The 23,080-nt window shown below is 41.3% G+C and overlaps 1 protein-coding gene across 1 annotated transcript in view; it reads right to left on the bottom strand.

The window, feature by feature from the left end:
- Window positions 1–934: 934 nt before the first annotated feature.
- The window catches only part of LOC135196527 (zinc finger C3HC-type protein 1-like), a 200,191-nt gene continuing 178,045 nt past the window's right edge, over window positions 935–23,080 (bottom strand). Inside the window, 1 exon segment of the mRNA XM_064223375.1 lies at window positions 935–1,243. Coding sequence (XP_064079445.1) covers window positions 1,181–1,243 — 63 coding nt within the window. The 3' untranslated portion in view covers window positions 935–1,180.

Raw genomic sequence — 23,080 nt, 5'->3', positions numbered from 1 at the left:
TAAACTGTGCAGTCATCTCCATGATTAGAGCACCTATATCAAAGCAGAACCTTACAAGTAAAAATGAAGTTACAAGACAATTAATTACCCAATACTCTAATAGCCAGAGGTTAGAACCAAGATATCTATCAAGAGGAAATATTTACGCACTTTCATTCATCCAGGGCTACTTATTCACTTAGCAGGGTAATGTAACTTCTGAGAACCAAATACAGTATCTTAAACCCAGGGAGTAGTGCTCTTTAAGTCACCCAAAATAACCAAAACATGAGGATATTACTGCAATACTATATTATAATAGCACTGTTGTTGTCTGCTTTAGAGCAGGGAAATAAGTAAAATAGCTTGGTGTAGTCGTTTCATTATTGTTTCTTTATCATTCTCAATACATAAAGATCAACCATTATATGATTTTGGCATTACAACCTTATGTACAGTACACTAAATAACTACTTTCATTTGTCCTCCCTGAAGATGATTGCATATCTTAAAAATGAAATCCATATCAACATATTAACTTAAAACTTATTAATTAATGAGAACAATGCACACTGCCAATATTGTTGTTCTTGCTGTTGTTACCATTTTTACTCTATAGCAAGCCACTTGAATGTAAAAAAAATTATCTTAATTCGTACATTAGAATAGAAGAGCGCTATAATTTTTCCCATTCACTTAGAACTGCATTAATGTCACCAAGCCACATAATGCAAAAATGTTGACCTTTTGAGATTTTTGGATGGGTCCAAAACTTAAATATGGTAAAACACACTTGGTTCTGACTTATTGCTTATGAGCATAAGAGACTGTTCTTTTAATGCTTACAGTAAAGTTATTTTTAAGAATATAGTGGTTTTGACCATTCTGAAACTGAACAATTGTGCTTTAAATAGTACCTTAAACATAATAAAATTATATAGTTAAAACAATAAGGTTGAAGTTATCCATGAATAGAAATTTCTTTATTTTTCACTGATAGTTTTTGAACAACATAAAAGGGTTATAAATTACTGCACCATGACAAAAAGGAAACATTAGGATAATGTAAGCTATATCATTCTGATCCATAAAAAACTGCAAGAGTACAAAATGACAGTAATCATGGAAACATTTCTTGGAAAATGCCAGGAACTGGAACAATAGGCCAAGAAATTACAACATATATAAATAACAGCTATTTTCACTCACTTGTAACTTCATCCAACAGGTTCCGAATTATTCGCAATCCTTCGACATTTTCAGCCTACAGAAGTAAAAAAAATTTATTAAACTAGTACAATAAATAATGATATAAAGAACTTTTTAAAAATAAAAGAATTTTAACATTTATAAGTAAAATTTTGTTTGTTCCAACAGGAATAAAAACCTATGCTTTCATAAATGGAGTTATTTGAGCAAGGCTGTCTTGACTCAAAACTAAATCCTATTGGCTGGGCCTATGGCCTGACCTGACCATGTAAAATCTACTTCTTCCACTGTGATCTTGGCCATCAGTGCATCCAGTTGTTTTTGGCTCTTCCATTTTTGTTGGCGAGTTTTCCTTTGTGCACACCATGAATGCAAGAATTTTAATTAGTTGTGTACCTTTTGCCTTGCTAACTAATTATTTCCCCTTCCAGTAGCCATATTTTGTGCTTGTTGTACAGTGTAGTAAATTTTTTCTAGGGCATGAGGTCTTTTCTGTTTATATCTTTGCCTGTGGAGAGCGAGCCATATCAGTGATCTTTCTTTGTCTCAAGGTGTTGAGCATTCTGCGTCAGGCCCCATTGTGGAAAGAGGCTACTTTGATGGAATGTAAGCTTTACTTTAGGCATTGTGTAGGCTAGGATAAACCATGCAGCAAGTTTGTGGCCAATCCACATTCTGTTGTGCTGTATTTTGTGCAGGGGAAAAAGTGTACACGAGAGATGAACGATGTGATGAATGTGTCGACTGAGAAAGATTGGCAATGGATGCTCTACAAAAAGAGGCAAAAGAAGGTACTTCATCTAAGGACTACTAATGCCTCCTTTGGTTCCAGCATTCCCTAGACCTCCCCTTCCTGTAACACCACCTGAATCTGGCCCTCCCTTCAGGATTAGTTCAGCCTCCACTGAAGGAGACATGCTGAACTATTTGGCCACCGAAGGTCACTTACGACAGCCACCAATGTCAGGACATATGCAACCTCCCATCCTAGTTCTGGGAAACTAGAACTTGCCTCAGCAAGAAGGCTCATCCCCATCTCTGGCTACTGCATATGGCAAAACAAAGTGAAGTGGCATCCACCAAGAACTGTACAAAATCTGGTTTTGCAACCTCTCTCTCCCCTCCTCCAAAGTATCAGCATTTGGAGTGAGGTCAGTTGGTAGCAGCACTGGAGTCAGGATGAGCATAGAGGTCTTGGTTGGTTGCCTCATTGGTCATCTCCCCCACCAGTGGTATAAGTACAGATCCACGTTGAGGTTAAGCAGAACAATGGATCAGTCACTGAGACAGGAGTGCATTGAGGGACAGTGTTTTTGCCACAAGGGGTACAGGACATCAGAGGAGTTCTCTACCAGGATGTCTTAAAAGTGAGTAAGTGTTGCCACGCCAGAATGAGGTTGTCAGACATGGCCTCTCATCCTCGCCTAGAGCATCCAGACCTCTGTCAACAAAGTTGTCGCCCAAAATCTGCATCCCGCAGTTCTGATTGTCATGACCTGACTTCCAGTCCTGACAGGAGAGGGAAGAGTTCTTCTCTGTCACCAATCTTACTGGACTTTTGCCAAGCAGTTCACCAGAGAGAGAGAGAGAGGTCAGAAACCAAGCAGGAGACAGCAATCCCTGAAGACAGACATCTTTCTCCAGTAGAGGCACCTTGGTTGGCTGCTTCTGATGACATGAAGAAAGACTTGGATAGAAGCCCAGCAACCACAATGAACAGGACAACTTGGCCCATCTGGAGGCCCTTGACAAGGAACTTGGGTCTCTGGACTTAGTGGCCCACATTCACCACCACCTAGGTCTCTCTGACCCACCAACAGTAGTTGCCAAGCAGTCATTCCACCTCCCTCTGCAGGAGACAGATAACTTGGTGGCAGAACCTGAGAACTTCCTGGATGTGTCCAGGTTGGTACAGTTGCTTCCCCTCCCCTTTTCTCATCATGCAGAATATTACATGCCAGACAAATCCACCATCATCCCAAGAAACATCAACCCCTTTATCTGCAGGCTGGGGGGATATTTTTTGCTCAAATTATTCAAGCAGCAGCAGGGGAAATTCAGTGGTGCGGAGGCTTCCAACACTGAGCTGGGACTAGCCAGAACCATCAGAAGCATCCCATGGTTCGAGAGATGCCTGGTGATGCCCTCTGGATGTACCGAGTCCTGTTAGGGGAAGGTGATCTCCCACATCAGGAAGCCTTCCTCTCCATTGTGCAGAGGAAAATTTCTGAGGAAAGAAGAGTCTGCTTCAAGATTCCTTAGCCTACTTCCCACAGTAAAAACTACAGAAGGCCACAGAGGTCAGGAGAGAGGAGTTGAGGGACACCCTGTTCTCTCAGACAACCTCCTTGCAAATTTCCCACCAACCAAGACAAAGTGTCAGTAGAGCCAACCCACTGGGAAGGCAGAGAAATCCCAGAGGAAGGAATTTCACCCCCCCCCCCCACACACTCAGGTTTAGACAACAGGCCTTTCAGTCTTCCCAGCTTGCCCATAAATGCAGTCCCAGGTTATCAGCGGGGGTTTCAGTTCCAATGGCATGACGATAAGCAAGAATTGCTGATAACCATACGTAGTGCTTTTCAGCACTTACCAGTGCCAATACCCAATTATTGGTGCATATGAGCAGAAATTGGCACATATTGACACCAAAAATTGCCAATTTTCTTCACCAGACAAACGCCATAAAACCAGATCGCCGTTAACTGAGGACTGCCTATAGATGAAGAAATAGACCAGGGGAAAGACAGGGATCAAAGTGAGAACCAGAATCCCCGCCTCAAGCTGCCTTGAATAGGGGAAGCCCTGGCTGACAAGTGGATAGTCTGACATTAATACAGAGAACAGGAGGGACGGTGACAATTCTATGTTAGAAGTACATGCTCCCCTTTGGACCTACAAATGTGCCATTTGCTCCCAAAGCCATCCCTTTCCTGTCAAAGAGGCCTGACTTACTGAAGGAGAGAAAGCCTTCCAGAGAGAAGTAGAAGCTATACTACAGACCGGGGCAGCAGACGTCATGTTAAAAAACTACCCCAGGAGGTGGTGACCAGTTCCAGAAACAGATGCCCTTTTCCATGGAGATGCCCTACTCAATTCTGGTGTCCAACAGAGAGGAAGAATACAAATGTTTGTTCTGTAATGAACAAATGGATAGGAGGCACACATCAACAGAGTGCACATCAGAGATACACCAAGGGTCACTTAGTTGTTGTGATGAACAATAAAACAATGGTGGTCACCAATGTGAACAATAAAACAATGGTGGTCACCAATGTCAACAAACTAGGCCGGTGGTCTCTCCTAACCTCTGCAAGATAGTAGTACCAATGCAAGAGTAGGTGGAAATGTAGTGACAAACCAAGCAAAATGAACCATATCATCATGATGGAGTGGTCCATGAACCAAAGAATAGTAAACAGCCTTCTAGACCTGTGTCAGAACCCCATAATAACAGCTGCCAACATTAAATTGCCACCCTACTGATCCCTTTTTTTAAGCCTGAAATGAACACAAGATTTTAAAGATGCATGCCGTTACCCTTTAGTGTGACAAAATTTTAATTCAGATGTACCTGAAGCATCATTTGCAGCATTATAGTTACACCTAACATTATGGTTATACCTTACATTTACAGCTACACAAAGCTGTGCATTTAAGCCCAAGCCTGTAGCATTTACACCTGCCAAGGCAACCAGACCTGGAGCCACATTTTGTAAGCTGTTCACAACTCTTCACAATGGGGGAGTTGGTAATCCAGAAGACTTCCCAGTCTTCACCAATCTTTTCCCAACCCCAGTCAGCTGGACTCAGTGCTTTTGGCTAGCACAGAATTGCCTGACCCCATACACAACCTGCCTAATATGCTAAATGTTTGTTGTGTTGAAGCAGAGCTACTCTGGTTGGAGGGATGGCTTCATATGGTCTGTGCTTTCTGCCAAACAAGTTGAGTTTGGCCTCATCCACATAGTCAACAGTGCTTGACTTGTCATACATGAGGACCACAAATTTCTCCAGAATCTTCAAATCGCCATCTTTGATGGTTGGTGGATACTTGCTGAGTTTGGAAAAAACTGGAGTGGCCTCTGGAAAGGTCCCATGTTTGCCATGCTGTTTTCTTTCCTTTATTTCTAAATGCTGTTTCCTTTATTTCTAAATGCCGATACCACATCACAACCTAAAAGTGCATGGAAGAATGGCATGACTTGGCCTTCTCTTGGCCAACATTTTTGTACAGGTTGTGAATGCCAATCCATTGAAGGCTCTGTCCTTTAATCTTGTATTTACAGTGGGTAAGGCAATGTCCAATTGTTCCAGGCATTGCAGGCATAATTGGGATTTGTCTATAGGAGGAAATATGGCAGGACCATCCGAACTCAAGCTGGTTTCTATGATATAATTAATCAGCTCTGATAGAACCAGTGGATATGCATCTGGTACTTCAATGTGACACTGTTCTTTCTGAAGATTTCTAAGATGGGACCTCTCCCTATTGTAAAGGCCAGTGAGATATAGAAGGAGATTCATGGTCGCTACTTGTCGAAGATTGGTACAGGTAGCACATTTTCACAAAAAATAAATGCTTCATTGTCATGACTCATTTGATGCTGTTTTAACATGCTTTTTCTATGGTTCACTACCTTCAACTGTAGATCTTCGCTTTCTTGCACATTCAAGTTTTGCTTTATTGGACATGACCCTACAGCTCTTATGGTATTTTGTCATGTATTGTTGCAGTGTTGCCTCTATGCCACTGCCTTCATCCAGCCTTGCTGGGTCAAAGTTAAGCAAAATATCACCAATCTCTTGAAACAAAGGCACATTAGTTGAAATAATTACATACATATCATGTTCAGGATTATGATGTACAGAGGCCAAGGGAGAAGTTAGACCTTCGTTTTTCTTTTCTTCCTGGCAAAGACAGCATTTAGTCCAGTCAGTCTTCCCTTTGCCAGTGACTGAATTGATTAACCCTTTAACACCGAAGGGGTATGACAAAAATCGTCTCCCATATGCCGAGGGGGTCTCGGAGTGAGCGCCAAAGAGGAAAAAATATTTTTTTCAAAAAATCACAGCACGCTTAGTTTTCATGATTAAGAGTTCATTTTTGGCTCCTTTTTTTTCATAGCCTGAAGTTTAGTATGCAACCATCAGAAATTAAAAAAAATATCATTATCATATATAAATAATGCGATATATGATAGCGCGAAAACAAAATTTCATATGTAATTGTATTCAAATCGCGCTGTGAGCAAAACGGTTAAAGCTAACGAGTTAATTCTTGTTGTTGTATTGTACACTAAATTTTAATCATTTTGGTATATAACACATTGTAAAACGATCAAAGCAACACAGAGAAAATATTATCACAAAATGATGCATGAATTTGTAACGAGCGGACGTAAAAAAAAATGTTTTAAAAAATTCACCATAAATCTAAATATTGTTCTAGAGACTTCCATTTTGTTTCAAAATGAAGATAAATAATTGAATATTACTATACTGTAAGAGTTTTAGCTTACAATTACAGTTTTTTACCATTTCGGATGAGTTAAAGTTGACCGAATGTCAAATTTTTTTATATATTTTTTATATGCAAATATTTCAAAAATGAGAAAAGCTACAACCTTCAATTATTTTTTGTTGTATTCTACATGAAATTGCACACATTTTCATATATAAAACTCTATGAAACGCCTAATATGAAATGGAGCAAATATTACGAGAATGCGACGTATGCATTTCGGAGATTTGCGGCGGAGAATCCGAGCGTGGAGGGAAGGAAAGTTTTTTTTTTAAATTCACCATAAATCTAAATATTGTGATAGAGACTTCAAATTTGTTTTAAAATGAAGATAAATGACTGAATATTACTAGACTGTAAGAGTTTTAGCTTACAATTGCGTTTTTTGACCATTTTGGTAGAGTCAAAGTTGACCGAACTGGGTTTTTTTCTATTTATCGTGATTTATATGCAAATATTTCGAAAATTAGAAAAGCTACAACCTTCAATTACTTTTTGTTGTATTCTACATGAAATTGCGCACATTTTCATATATAAAACTTTATGTAACGGCTAATTTAAAATGGTGCAAACATTACGACAATTGGACGAAAAAATTTCTGATTTTTTTTGGAAGTTACCGTGCGGACGTAAGGAAAATGTTTTTTTTTTCATAAATTTACCATAAATTGAAATATTGTGCTAGAGACTTCCAATTTGTTGCAAAATGAAGATAAATGATTGAATATTACTAGAATGTAAGAGTTTTAGCTTACAATTGTGTTTTTCGACCATTTCGGTAGAGTCAAAGTTGACCAAAGGTTGAAATTTTGGCACTTATCGTTATTTATATGAAAATATTTCAAAACTGACAAAAGCTACAACCATGGGTAGTTTTTAGTTGCATTGTGCATGAAATTGCGCACATTTCCAAATATATAACTTTATGTAATGGCTAATTTAAAATGGTGCAAACATTACGACAATCGCACAAAAAAATTTATGATTTTTTCGGAAGAGTTACCACGCGGACGTAAGGAAAAAGTTTTTTTCATAAATTCACCATAAATCAAAATATTGTGCTAGAGACTTCCAATTTGTTCCAAAATGAAGGTAAATGATTGAATATTACTAGAATATAAGATTTTTAGCTTAAAATTGCGTTTTTCGACCATTTCGGTAGAGTCAAAGTTGACCGAAGGTTGAAATTTTGGCACTTATCGTTATTCATATGAAAATATTTCAAAACTGACAAAAGCTACAATCATGAGTATTTTTTGGTTGTATTCTATATGAAATTGCACACATTTTCATATACAATACTCCATGTAACGGCTAATTTAAAATGGTGCAAAAATTATGTCAAAGTGACCAAATAATTTCTGAGATGTGTCACTGATACTTTTTAGTGCGATAAGAAAGAAATTCGCGCTTGTGCGCCTGCATAACGATTGTAAACAAAACAACGCCTTGATCCGTGAGCTCCCACCATCCCCCAAGGCGCGTGATTCAAAAGTTTTCGCCTGGTAGGCCTATAAGTATATTTCCACAAATTTTTAAAAAAACTTTTTATCAACGTACCATACGTCCAATCGGCACCCGACAGACAATTTATGTCGACGTTTAATACGTCCAATCGGCGTTAAAGAATTAATGGGATACAAGTAAGTTCAGTCATCCTACACCTACCCCAATCATTCATCAAGTGCCATTTAAGTCCCGTGTGATCTGTACACCATCCAGGTAAGTACATGAACAAGTCATGTAGAGCCCCACTTACCCTTGGCTCAGCTCTCCCGCGTTGGCACCTCCTGTCAATTCAGGTATGGATGTCCTACTAAATCTATCAACTATGTATATACTATATACTTTCTAACAGCTAATTATGGGGCTATTAGACTGGGACTAAACTAATAAACTACACTAAAGCAAAGGTAGGTACAGCATAAGTAAAGCAAGATTAACTGCCACTGAATCCCTTGCTGAGTTACACAGCAGTGAAGTCACCAATGTGCCCTGGTTGTGCACTGACATTCACTCTTTTACACTAATACTAAAGATAAAACTTTTTCTAAATTATGTATACACTTGCAAACTATTATACTGAACAGGAAGACATTTTTCTATGCCTACTGAATCCTGATATGCAATTATTTAAGGTTTATGGCTGCCATATTGGATGCCATATTTCTTCACATATGCTATATAAAATCTTTAATATAGATATATTTCACTTTTGCTCGGTGACTCTGCCTAAAATGTGTATGACCAAAACAAATGCATAAATACATGATCAGAGGCATATGAACCCCATGTTAAAACCTTGACTAGTGGCCATCTTGAAAAATGCCAGCCATATTGGAATCTTGGGTGAATACCCAGTAATGTTCAAAAAGTGGCATATGGAGAAAATATCACAGTAAGTTCCAGAAGTGAAGCGACAAATCTCAGAATTGATCGTACTTCTTAAGAAACTCGTGGGGTTGCCAGTTAGTATATTTTATTCCAATTATTGTCATCCTATTTATCTGATAATACGTATCAGTGATTAACTGTATAAGCGCAGAAAGTATTTCCCCAGTGAGTGATCAATGTTAGTTCAATAATTGTTTATTAAAAGAAAAAAGAAAAAAAGAATTTCCCCAAAGAAACATCTGTGGCTCTTAAAGAGTGATATCAAGTGTTCACCATAGAGTGGCAGCAGGAACCGAGTGCATAAGCATTGGCCTAATATTTGTAAATTAACTTTCTACTTTTATAGCGTAATATCGAAAGTTATAATGATTTCTTTTGATAAAGCACAGAGAAGTTTACCATCTGATTAAATGAAATATGAATAAGACACAAGTTGGTGTAAAAAAAAAATAAAACTAAATTCAAGTTATATGCACGTTTAACATTAGTTACATGGTTAGGCCTATTTCAAGAATCAAGGAAATATATTTTCCAGCTTGTTAGCTAATAATTTCATCGTTTTCTCAATTATGCAAATTTTTGCATGTGGAATTGCCTTCAGGGTTGCACCAAACAAGTATTTTCGTAGGTTTCCACTTTTTTTTTTTTTTCAGAGCATAAGTGAGACTATTCTTGTCCATACGATCCGAAGTGTGAATATGCTTGGCGAGCATTATTTTAATTAGAGTATCTCCTGTTATTCTCCCCCCTCCCCCCCCCTCCATCATCTCGTTCGCTCCTTCAGTCTCCTCTGCTCTTCTTCCTCTTCCTTATTCCTCTCTCTCTCTCGCTCTCTCTCCTCTCTCTCTCTCTCTCTAGGACCTTTTTATCAAGTCAAGAATAACCAGAGGTCTGCTTTAAGAATAAGCCTAGTGCTTATCGAGCACTAGGCCTATTGGTCATGCTTGGGGCCTTCTTCTTCTTCATATATATATATATATATTATATATATATATATATATATATATATAATATATATATATTTATATATATATATATATATATATATCTATATATATATTTATATATATATATATATAAATATATATATTAATATATATAAATATTATTTCTGGGCTCAGCTCGTGTCGGCCTATGAAAGGATCCTTAATATCATTCTTTCTAGGTAAAATTAATCTAAAATTACCAGAGAAAAACAAAATTAAGAAAATGTCAGTAAAACTGACTCGCTCACTCTTAAAAAGAAGTGTCGGTATGAAAATAGGGGCGAGTGTGGAACACTACCACGAGACAATCACCAATTAGAACTTCCAATCAGAATCCCCCTAAGAGAGAGCTGATACCAACGGGCGATGCAGCCTCTACTACTACTACTAGAGGACGCCACGGACAGCAGCGCCCCTAGCGGACATCCTTAATTTTTAGCGCTAGCGTCAAGACGCAATTTTCCCTTGTGCTGTGCTATTTCTGGATTATCTCTATTTTCAACCATGGAACGCTCTGCTATTGCCACGGCTAAGTTAAGTAACTCATAAGTAATATTTTACCTCGTTTTTATCTTCCGGGTACCAGTATTTTCCTCTTAATAGGTCATATACGGTTCCCCGGTTGTCTCGTGGCGGCGCCATGCTGCCTCGTAAGAATTCCCGGTCCTCCATACTGGGACTTCTTATACTTATGGGCTTACTATATTACGTTCATTGTTTTTACATCGAGCTTTAGCTAGTTCAGCCCTCCTACCATTTCTCTTAGTTTGGTATTTAGGGCTACTATTATTATTCCGGCCCAGCATCCCGGCTCTTGCTCTTCATCGGCTATCGCTGGCTCCGAGTAGGCTTCTGTTTCTTGGAACAGTTTGCCTCCTCCTGGGCTTCTTTCTCTTTTACTAAAGTGTCTTTTCCATCTTTTCGATGTATATTTTGATTATATTTAGGGTGTTAGGCTAGCCTAGGTGCTTGTTCCTTGTTTTGGTACAGCCTGGTTCACGTGGCCCTCTCACGGTTGTGTTGCTCGCGGCCTAGGCCACTTGCGGTCACGTGTTCCATCGCACCTTACCCTGCCCCTGCCCTCCCTACCTGGTATAGGGAGGGGCTGGGGGACCCCTTGGTTGTCATGACAACCTCAGTTGCCTTCTCTCACTCCTACTCTGAGGCGGCCAGGGGTTCCTCCCAGCGGGGGGTATAGGGCGACCACTCATGAGGTACCGGGTCTCCGTGCGGGTAGTCGGTGAGGCGGGGAGGAGTAGGCCATCCCTCCTCTCTCACTCCCGCCGTGTTCACCGAGTCCTTTCCTCCCCCCCTCCCCCCCTCCCCAGTTGCTCAGCCACCTCTCTCGCTATACGAAAGGAGCCTTCCGTCGCAGCCGGGGCACCTTTGGTTATAGATTACTGGCTCCGCTAGCGGGCGGGGTGGGCACCACTAGTGGTCGGTTGCTTGCCTACTATATCCTTTCATCTCTCCCCCGCTACCGGAAGGGAGCTTGCTTCTTACCCGCGCACTCTTCTAGTAGACGGGCGGAGGGAGGTTTGTATTATTATTATTATTTTAAGGATATACCCTAATTTTACAATGAATTGTGTAATATGTTTATTTTTATCTACTATCCCCGCCATTTTCCGTCGTGGTTTCCATTTACCACCACTCCTGGTTGGTTCCCTTTTGTGTCTCCGCCATCAGCGGAGCTATAGCCTAGGGGGCACAACCAACCTAGTTACCACACGTATTTTGGCGGGGCTCTGGTTTAATCTAACTTTATCGCTCCGGCACCAGCGGAGCATTTGTTAGACTGTAAGTGTTTACCTGGTACTCATGTATCTTTCCACTTACAGGCTACCAACTGTCAGGTCCCAGCGTGCAACGCGACGTTGTACGACCCCTGCGGCCATGATGAGTGCAGGTCTCACGCCCCGTGTGCCACGTCATACAATGAGATGATCGTCTGGCACCCCGAAGCCTGCGCCATCTGCTACGACCTGGTCGGTCAGCTGGGAGATGGGGTAAGTCCGTGATAGGCTTCCTTATCATTTACTAACAACTCTTAGTCATAAGTTTGTTAACCCCGTTCCGCCACTGGAAGCTAATCTCGCTTTTCTTTCAGGCTACTGGTGTGAGGGAAGTCGCCCTCGCCACCCTGAAAGCGTGGGTGGGCGGCTTCGGCAAGAACGCCGCCAAAGGCCAGCCCTACATTCTGGATAAAAAGCTGGCCACCCAGATCTTCCCGGCGGGCAAGTCGACCGGTTACGTTGACCCCTTGTCCGCTGCCCCTCTGATAGCCTCCATCCAGCAAGACCTCCAGCAATCCTTTGGGGTCGTAGCCTCCCAGGAGTCGGTCCCGGACGTCGCTGCCCTGGACCTTAACATCGAGCCCATGGCGGTAGGGGTGGAGGATTTGTTGGTTGAGGTAGGTGTGTCGGGCGCCCAAGGTCTTTCCTTGGGTGCTCCTGGATCTTCTCCTGTCCCTTCTTCCAGTGCTTCATTTCAAGGCTTTGTGGGATCTGAGGTCCCTACCCGCTCTCCCGCTCTCTCTGTACCCCCAAAGGTGAAGGGACAGAGAGAACCGAAGACTCTGGCCAAGACAACTTCGAAGAAGTCGTCTTCGTCTTCTTCGGCTAGGAAGCTGTCGTCTTCCTACGCCGATGCGGTGAAAGCAAAGCCGAGCTCTTCTCACTCGAAGAGCTCCAGAAGCAAGGCTTCTAAGGAGAAGGCTCGCGCTCCCGCCGAGCCAGTGCCTTCTCCCGCCTCCACCGCTTCCACTCCGGTTACGCCGGTAGGAGGAGCAGGGCCTAGCACCTTTGATCCCTCTGCTTTCTCAGCAGTGGTGATGCAACAGGTGGGCGAGCTGGTTGGCTCGCAAGTCTCCGCCCTGGGGACAAGATTCGAGCAGATGTTCGCACAGTTGTCGAGCACTCTGTCTCAATCAGGCCAATCCATTCAAGACCTCTCTAACAGGGTTAGAGAGAATGAGGACCGGGTAGCTGGGCTATCTCAGGTTCCTCTTCCAGTCTCCCCAGCGCCAAGCACGGGGATTCTCCAACTCCCGCCATACGACTCTCTGCCAGCTTTCTCCATGGAGAACCCATGGAGAGTAGCTGCCTACGCCCCTTTCAAGGATGGGATGATCTCCATCCCGGAGTGTGGAACTCGAAGGATTGAGGACTTCGAGTTTTACCCTCCAGGTCTGACGCAGCCTTTCATGGGTTATGCTAGGCTGACCGTGGCGGCTCTAACTAGGGAAGACAAGATCTCTAGAGAGTCGGTCCTATACAGTAGGGATCATGCTCAGCGGGAATGGGTTCACTGCCTTGAGGACTGGGAGTGTACGAACACCAAACTCCAGGCCTACAAGAGTCCCTTCACTATTTTCGCGACGGAAGAGGAGGTTTCTCTTCCGTTTGCCACAAAATTGGTGGAGAAGTCCCTTCAGGCAGTCCTCAAGGATGAGCCCATCCCACAGTTGAGGGAGGCGGAGTCTACTTCTCCGCTCTTCCCGGCTTTCGGAGAATTGTGGGAGAACTTGCCAGCTACGTTCACGCTTGGCAAGCTCAAACCGGACTGCGCCATGGACCAGTTCGGCGAGAAGCTACCAAGGCTGCCGGATTCCCTAATCCAGGCAGAGTTTGATGCGCGAACCAGGTTTGGCAGGTCCCTCAATTCCCTCATAATTACGGAAATGGCTGCCCTCTCTTATGCTACGGAACCGCTGTTCAAGATTTTGGCGAAATCTCAGTTCCAGACGGTTCTATCGGACGCTTTTGACTTCTTCCAGGCTAGGAGGAACTGCCGGAAGCATGTTCTACAAGAATGTACTATTCGGCATGAGCCGAATAGACTCTTGGCCTCTAGCATGTGGGGAGCGGATCTCTTCCCAGAGTCCGCTGTCAACGAGGTTCACCACGAAGCTGCTAGGCTCAACCAGAGCCTTAGAGCTAGGTGGGGTATTTCCTCAAAGAGGAAACAAGATTCCGTTCCCACTGCTGGTAAGAAACAGAAGAAGGCTGGTAAGAGATTCCAGCCGTATCAGAAACACCAGCAACAACAGCAATTTGTGCAGGCGGTCCCGGTTACCCAACAAGGACAACCTGCTAGTTCGAAGCAGAACCAGCCTATCCTCCTGTTGTCCCCTCAATCTCAGCCATCCACCTCCTACGCTATCTCGCCGGCCTTCAACCCTTCATATGAGGCTCAAGGCTACAAACAGCCGAGAGGTAGGGCGAGAGGTTACTTTCGTCAGCGTGGCGCAGGAAGGGCCACAAGGAGCAGGCAGTTTAGAGGATGGCGTGGTGGCCAACCCGCCCATCAACAATGAGGCTCCCCAGGTAGGAGGGAGGCTGTTCCTCTTCCGCCACAGGTGGGGGTTCAGCAATTGGGCACAGAGCATAGTGTCCAAAGGATTGGGCTGGAGTTGGATCAAAGATCCTCCTCCAATCAAATCATTCCACCAGATACCGTCAGAGGAATTGACAGATTACGCGGAAGAACTCCTTCAGAAAGGAGCTATTGCGAGAGTCAAGCATCTAAAATTTCAAGGTCGCTTATTCAGCGTGCCAAAGAAAGGCTCAACAAAAAGAAGGGTAATCTTAGACTTGTCAAAGCTAAACTCTTTCATTCGTTGCGACAAGTTCAAGATGCTTACCCTCTCGCAAGTAAGGACCTTACTTCCGCGTGGAGCCGTCACATGCTCCATCGATCTTACAGACGCATACTATCATATCCCTATAGCCAGGCACTTCCGCCCATTCCTAGGATTCAGGCTAGGAAATCAAACATTCTCATTCAAAGTGATGCCCTTCGGTCTGAATGTAGCCCCCAGGGTATTCACAAAAAATAGCAGAAGTGGTTGTACAACAATTGAGAGCTCAGGGAATCATGGTAGCAGCATACCTCGACGATTGGTTGATCTGGGCACCAACAGTCGAAGAATGTCTCAGAGCCACCAAAAAGGTAGTTCACTTTCTGGAACATCTAGGGTTCCAGATAAACAAAACGAAATCCAGACTTACTCCGGAATCTCGTTTTCAGTGGCTAGGAATCCAATGGGATTTGGCTTCCCACAATCTGTCAATTCCAGTGGCCAAACGGAAGGAAATAGCAAAATCTGTCAGGCAATTTCTCAAGTGCAAACAAACGTCAAGGAGAAACCAGGAGAGAATCCTAGGATCCCTTCAGTTTGCTTCGGTAACAGATATCCTTCTGAAGGCAAGGCTGAAAGATATAAATCGAATTTGGCGGTCAAGAGCAAACTCCAAATATCGAGACAAGTTGTCAGTAGTCCCACAGATCCTCCGCAATCAACTACGGCCTTGGTCAAAAGTAAAGAACTTAGCCAAGAAAGTACCCCTTCAATATCCCCTTCCAATGTTAACCATTCACACGGATGCATCCCTGTCCGGGTGGGGGGGATACTCTCAGTTCAAACAGGTTCAGGGGACTTGGTCAGTTCAATTTCGCCAGCTCCACATAAACGTGTTGGAAGCAATGGCAGTATTTCTTACTCTGAAGAGACTGCTTCCCCCGAAGAAGTCTCATCTAAGGCTAGTTTTGGACAGTGCAGTGGTAGTTCATTGCATCAACAGAGGAGGGTCCAAATCCAAGCATGTGAATCATGTCATGATAGCCATCTTTGCATTAGCAAACAAACACAAATGGCATCTGTCTGCCACTCACCTGGCAGGAGTAAGGAATGTGATAGCAGACGCCCTGTCCCGGTCAGTTCCTCTGGAATCAGAGTGGTCTCTAGACGACGGGTCATTCCAGTGGGTAAGCCTGAGAGTCCCAGGTCTCCAAGTGGATCTCTTCGCCTCACAAGCGAACCACAAGCTCCCTTGCTATGTGGCCCCCAACCTGGACCCTCTGGCTTATGCCACGGACGCCCTGTCGTTGGATTGGAATCAGTGGAGGAGAATTTATGTTTTTCCTCCGGTGAATCTTCTCTTGAAGGTCCTAAGCAAACTAAGGTCCTTCAAAGGGATAGTAGCTCTGATTGCACCGGACTGGCCCAAGAGCAACTGGTATCCTCTTCTTCTGGAATTGGGTCTCCGGCCTCAACGGATCCCCAATCCCAAGCTATCACAATCAGTACAAATGAGGACTGTGTTCGCTTCCTCAGGAATTCTCCAGACCCTAACTTTATGGACTTCATGAAGTTTGCGGCTAATAAAGATGCTGATATTGATCCACAGAATATTCTCTTCCTAGAATCAGATAAGAGAGAGTCAACCATTAGACAATATGACTCAGCTGTTAAAAAATTAGCATCTTTCTTGAGAGAATCGAACACTACAACCATGACAGTTAACCTGGCTATATCCTTTTTCAGATCCTTGTTTGAAAAAGGTTTAGCAGCTAGCACTATTACCACTCATAAGTCGGCTTTGAAGAAAATCTTTCAAGTAGGTTTTCAGATAGATCTGACTGATTCTTATTTCACATCTATCCCCAAAGCCTGTGCTAGACTTAGACCTTCTCAGAGGCCTACTACAGTTTCATGGTTCTTAAATGATGTCCTCAAACTAGCTTCGGATACTGACAACTCAGCTTGTAAATTCATAATGCTCCTGAGGAAGACATTATTCTTATTAAGCCTAGCCTCAGGAGCTAGAATTTCAGAACTGTCGGCTCTATCCAGGGATGCGGGTCATGTGGAATTCCTCCCATCAGGAGAAGTTCTACTTGCTCCGGATCGTAGCTTTTTAGCCAAAAATGAGGATCCTCTTGCAAGGTGGGCTCCTTGGAAGGTTATCCCACTTCCACAGGATCCTTCTCTCTGCCCAGTATCAACTCTTAGAGCCTTTCTATCTCGTACTTCTTCAAGATCCTCAGGTGCTCTCTTCATGAGAGAGAATGGTGGTACTTTGTCAGTAAAAGGTATTAGACAACAAATCCTTTACTTCATTAAACAAGCCAACCCTGAGTCATTCCCAAAAGCACATGATATCAGGGGAGTAGCCACCTCAATTAATTATTTCCAACATATGAACTTTGAGGATCTTAAAAAGTATACTGGATGGAAATCCCCGACAGTCTTTAAACGGCATTATCTAAAGGTCCTTGAATCTTTAAAGTTTTCAGCAGTAGCAGCGGGAAACATTGTTTCCCCCGATACTGTATAGTAGTTGTAGTATAGATCCAGGTCTCCTTTCTACCTACATCATCCAACATGCCTCACCTTATCGCCAGGCTACTCGAATATCATAGCCTTAGCCGCTGAATCATATAGTGGATTGTCCCTTATTTTTTTGCTAGGGACATCCACTCTTGTACTGATAATGTACTTCAGTGTACCTACCCTTATTTTTATGCTAGGGTAGGACACAATGTGTTTGTATATATTTTGCCATACTTGTATTAATGATGGACTTCAGTGTACCTACCCTTATTTTTATGCTAGGGTAGGACACAATGAGTTTGTATATTTTGTAAATATGTTAAGTAAATCCCCTTTTGTTTATATTACATGCATCACTGTAATTTACTGTAATTACCATTTAAGTACTTTAAGGTTACTAACATTCCATTGTTTTACTGTTTAGTATAAGTTAGTTTAAGTGCTTAGTTTGTATGCTGTAATTGATTTACTTATTATTATATCCATCATTTTACACTGCTTTTCATTGTTCCTTTTTTCCATCTTGTCTGTTTCTCTGGTACTCTTTCATAGGCCGACACGAGCTGAGCCCAGAAAAGGGATTTTGACGAAGGAAAAATCTATTTCTGGGTGATTGGCTCGTGTCGCCCTATGAAACCCCCCCTTTATGGTTGTTCCCCCCCTTGCAGGACAAGATGTTTTTAGGTGGTTTTAGATTAAGGATGTCCGCTAGGGGCGCTGCTGTCCGTGGCGTCCTCTAGTAGTAGTAGTAGAGGCTGCATCGCCCGTTGGTATCAGCTCTCTCTTAGGGGGATTCTGATTGGAAGTTCTAATTGGTGATTGTCTCGTGGTAGTGTTCCACACTCGCCCCTATTTTCATACCGACACTTCTTTTTAAGAGTGAGCGAGTCAGTTTTACTGACATTTTTCTTAATTTTGTTTTTCTCTGGGAATTTTAGATTAATTTTACCTAGAAAGAATGATATTAAGGATCCTTTCATAGGGCGACACGAGCCAATCACCCAGAAATAGATTTTCCTTCGTCAAAATCCCTTATATATATATATATATACATATATATATACAGGCAGTCCCCGGGTTACGACGGGGGTTCTGTTCTTGAGACGCGTCGTAAGCCGAAAATCGTCGTAAGCCGGAACGACGCTTGGAAATATGTCTTAAACTAATAAAAAGCTATAAAAACCTTACTTGTAATCCTTTGGTTACACTACATGTTGTTTCCTGTAGTTTTAAGAATGCTGGTCTTGAAGGTAAAAACTATTGTAATCCTCTGGTGACACTACATTCTTGAAGTTTTATGTACAACCTGGAGTGATTTTGCCAAATCTAGAGGGCTACAAGAACAGCTGATTACTATTTACGTATCATATAGACTAATTAAAGTAAACGTATCTTTAAATAGGCTTATATATTAGTATCAACAAAACATTTCCTGCAATGAGTCAGAGGCCGTTTAATGAAACGAACACTTCTCTGTCCTATCTGTTCAAAAAATAAACTACGTCAATCCCCGAGACCATTGTTGCCAAGGCGTCTCTCTCTCTCTCTCTCTCTCTCGTCTCCTCTCTCCTCTCTCTCTCTCTCTCTGATCAAATTACACTGGAACTTTGACATACGATTGCCATAATATACGAATGTTTTGAGATACAACAGAAAATTTGCGAAAATATAAGCATTGATATACAACGAAATATTTGAGATACGATTTTGCGATGAGTGTTAGTTGTATAGGCGACCGATAAATGGCGTTCAGTCTGTTTGTAACTTTGTTTGTTGGTGCTGCATGTTAACACGTCGTTGTTTAGTTCGTTGTATTTGTGTAATAAATACATTTATTCAGTTTACAGGATCTGTAAATAAAAACACATGACCTGAGGTCATGCATATAGAGGTTCCTTACGTTTGGACCAAAGCAGATCTAGATTACGCTATGCGCTGTCTGCAGTAGCCTGGTCTAGCTCTGAGCGTTGTCAACATTTTATGTTAATGATAACTTTGCACAACAACTTCCATGGGAAGCGGTTGACCTGTTAACCTACGCCGGAAACTTGTAACTTCCGAGCCGGCGGACTACGTATGTTTTTATATGAATCGCTGAGATAGCTAATGTTTCGCTATCGACGTGATGCTTTAGAATGGCAGTTCCGTGCCAACCCTCAAACATATCGGTCTTCCGACCGAGCTGCATCTCCTAGTATGGAGTTACAGAATAAAGTTGTTATATCTGTTCAACTTATCTGTTTGAATCATCTCCTTTAGTTAAGAAGAACCACTCTACTAAGATATCCCAAGGAGATGGGAGGAACCAGAAATACTTACGAATGACAGTCGTAAGGAGAACACAAAAAAAGTCTTATCGCAAAGCGAAGAGACTTAAATTTGCACCTATTTTTTGTGTTATTTTGTCTATTTTATTATTAACCATGGGTCTCAAAGCTAAAGACAAAGCAAGTGATAAGAAAAAACCCAGAAAATGATTTCGATGGAAGCAAAACATGAAATTATAGCAAAGCATGAACGTGGCATTCATATCGTCGATTTGGCAAACGAGTATGGTTGAAATCCTTCTACAATATCCACGATCATCAAGCAGAAGGAAGCTATAAAAACCTTCCAAAGGCATCACCATTATTTCTAAACTACGAACTGATTAAAAAAAATAAATAAAAATTAGTTTAGCAATGTTATTTCATTTGTGTTTATTACGTAGTTATCAGTGTACATACGTAAATAAAAAGAGAAAAAATCGTTCCCTGCCACCCTTCCCTACCTCCTCCCCCTGCTGGCCTCACGTCATCTTTCATTGTGGTAAGTAAAATTCCTTTCTTTTTTTTATTGATTTTATTAACATTTATTATCATTTATCACATTGCTATGTTATTTTATCATTATGTGTGTTATTACTCGTTTATTTGTGTATAAATTGTGTATATTATATGTAATTTAGCTGTGTTTAGGTGTGGTTTCATAGCACTAGAACGGATTAATACATATTACATTATTTTAAATGGGAAAAAATGCTTTGAGATACAACTGTTTTGATATACGACGATGGTAACGGAACAAATTAAATTCGTATGTCAAGGTTCCAGTGTACTGGATAATGTCTCTCTTTGGATACTTCAATTTTGCCAAATCTTGAGGGCTACAAGAACAGTTGATTACTATTTACATATCATATAGACTAATTAAAGTAAACGTATCTTTAAATAGGCTTATATTATCAGTATCAACAAAACATTTACTGGCATGAGTCAAGAGGCCATTTAACGAAACGAACACTTCTCTGTCCTTAACTCGGAGCGTCGGAAGACGCCTCTCTCTCTCTCTCTCTCTCTCTGATCAAATTACTGGATAATGTCTCTTTTTGGATACTTGGAATTTGCCTTGTAATCTAGCCAGAAACTTCGTTTTGTTATTATTACTGGAAGCAAGCAATGATTTTTTCATTATTTGCGCTTTTGGACTGTTATATGTAAACTTTGCGCACCGCAAGCTAGTATGCATTCATTCGCTCGGAAACTAGTTCCGCATATGAGGCGTCACTCAAAAACATCGAAAAATACGACATAAAAAGTGTCGAAAATCATCATAACCTAAAAAATTTTTGTTGTAATCTAACCAGAAACTTATTTTTATTAATATACTGTGCTAAACTATAAAGGATTTTTATCATAGTATGCGTTTTTTAAAAGCGTTGTTAACTTGGAGCGTCGGAAGCGTCAGCGTCGTAACCTCGGAACAAGCGTCGTAATCAGGAAGGCTTTTTCCATTGAATATTTAAGAAAAAGCGTCGTAACCTCGGAACGTCGTAAGCCGGAACCGTCGTAACCCAGGGACCGCCTGTATATGTATATGTATATGTATATGTATACATATGTATACAGGCAGTCCCCGGGTTACAACGGGGGTTCCGTTCTTGAGACGCGTCGTAAGCCGAAAATCGTCGTAAGCCGGAACGACGCTTGGAAATATGTCTTAAACTAATAAAAAGTTATAAAAACCTTACTTGTAATCCTTTGGTTACACTACATGTTGTTTCCTGTAGTTTTATGTACAACCTGGAGTTATTTTCATAAAAGAATGCTGGTTCTTGAAGGTAAAAACTATTGTAATCCTCTGGTGACACTACATTCTTGAAGTTTTATGTACAACCTGGAGTGATTTTGCAAAATCTTGAGGGCTACAAGAACAGCTGATTACTATTTACGTATCATATAGACTAATTAAAGTAAATGCATCTTTAAATAGGCTTATATATTAGTATCAACAAAACATTTCCTGCCATGAGTCGGAGGCCGTTTAATGAAACGAACACTTCTCTGTCCTATCTGTTCAGAAAATAAACGTTACGTCAATCCCCGAGACCATTGTTGCCAAAGCGTCTCTCTCTCTCTCTCTCTCTCTCTCTCTCTCTCTGCTCACATCTCTCCTCTCTCTCGTCTCTCTCTCTGATCAAATTACATTGGAAACTTGACATACGATTGCCCTAATATACGAATGTTTTGAGATACAACAGAAAATTTGCGAAAATACAAGCTTTGATATACAACGAAATATTTGAGATACGATTTGCGATGAGTGTTAGTTGTATAGGCGACCGATAAATGGCGTTCAGTCTGTTTGTTTGTTGGTGCTGCATGTTAACACGTCGTTGTTTAGTTCGTTGTATTTGCGCCTATTTTTCGTGTTATTTTGTCTATTTTATTATTAACCATGGGTCTCAAAGCTAAAGACAAAGCAGGTGATAAGAAAAAACCCAAGAAAAATGATTTCGATGGAAGCAAAACATGAAATTATAGCAAAGCATGAACGTGGCGTTCGTATCGTCGATTTGGTAAACGAGTATGGTCGAAATCCTTCTACAATATCCACGATCATCAAGCAGAAGGAAGCTATAAAAACCCCCGAGACCATTGTTGCCAAAGCGTCTCTCTCTCTCTCTCTCTCTCTCTCTCTGATCAAATTACGTACTGGATAATGTCTCTCTTTGGATACTTCGATTTTGCCAAATATTGAGGGCTACAAGAACAGTTGATTACTATTTACGTATCATATAGACTAATTAAAGTAAACGTATCTTTAAATAGGCTTATATTATTAGTATCAACAAAACATTTACTGGCATGAGTCAGAGGCCGTTTAACGAAACGAACACTTCTCTGTCCTTAACTCGGCGCGTCGGAAGACGCTCTCTCGCCTCTCTTCTCTCTCTCTCTCTCTCTCTCGTCTTCTCTCTCTCTCTCTCTCTCTCTGATCAAATTACTGGATAATGTCTCTCTTTGGATACTTGGAATTTGCGTTGTAATCTAACCAGAAACTTCGTTTTGTTATATTACTGGAAACAAGCAATGATTTTTTCATTATTTGCGCTTTTGGACTGTTATATGTAAACTAGTATGTATTCATTCGCTCGGAAACTAGTTCCGCATATGAGGCGTCACTAAAAAACATAGAAAAATACAACATAAAAAGTGTCGAAAATCATCATAATTCTCAAAATTTTTGTTGTAATCTAACCAGAAACTTATTTTTATTAATATACTGTGCTAAACTATAAAGGATTTTTATCATAGTATGCGATTTTTATCATAGTATGCGTTTTTTAAAAGCGTCGTTAACTCGGAGCGTCGGAAGCGTCACAACGTCGTAACCCTCGGAACAAGCGTCGTAACCCAGGACGGATTTTTCCATTGAATATTTAAGAAAAAGCGTCGTAACCTCGGAACGTCGTAAGCCGGAACCGTCGTAACCCGGGGACTGCCTGTATATATATATATATATATATATATATATATATATATATATATATATATATATATATATATATATATATATATATATATATATATATATATATAGTATATATAT

This window comes from Macrobrachium nipponense, chromosome 18 (assembly GCF_015104395.2).
Source record: "Macrobrachium nipponense isolate FS-2020 chromosome 18, ASM1510439v2, whole genome shotgun sequence".
Classification (NCBI taxonomy): domain Eukaryota; kingdom Metazoa; phylum Arthropoda; class Malacostraca; order Decapoda; family Palaemonidae; genus Macrobrachium; species Macrobrachium nipponense.
The sequence above is the reverse complement of the archived record's forward strand: the minus strand, read 5'-3'. Positions and strand labels throughout refer to the sequence as shown.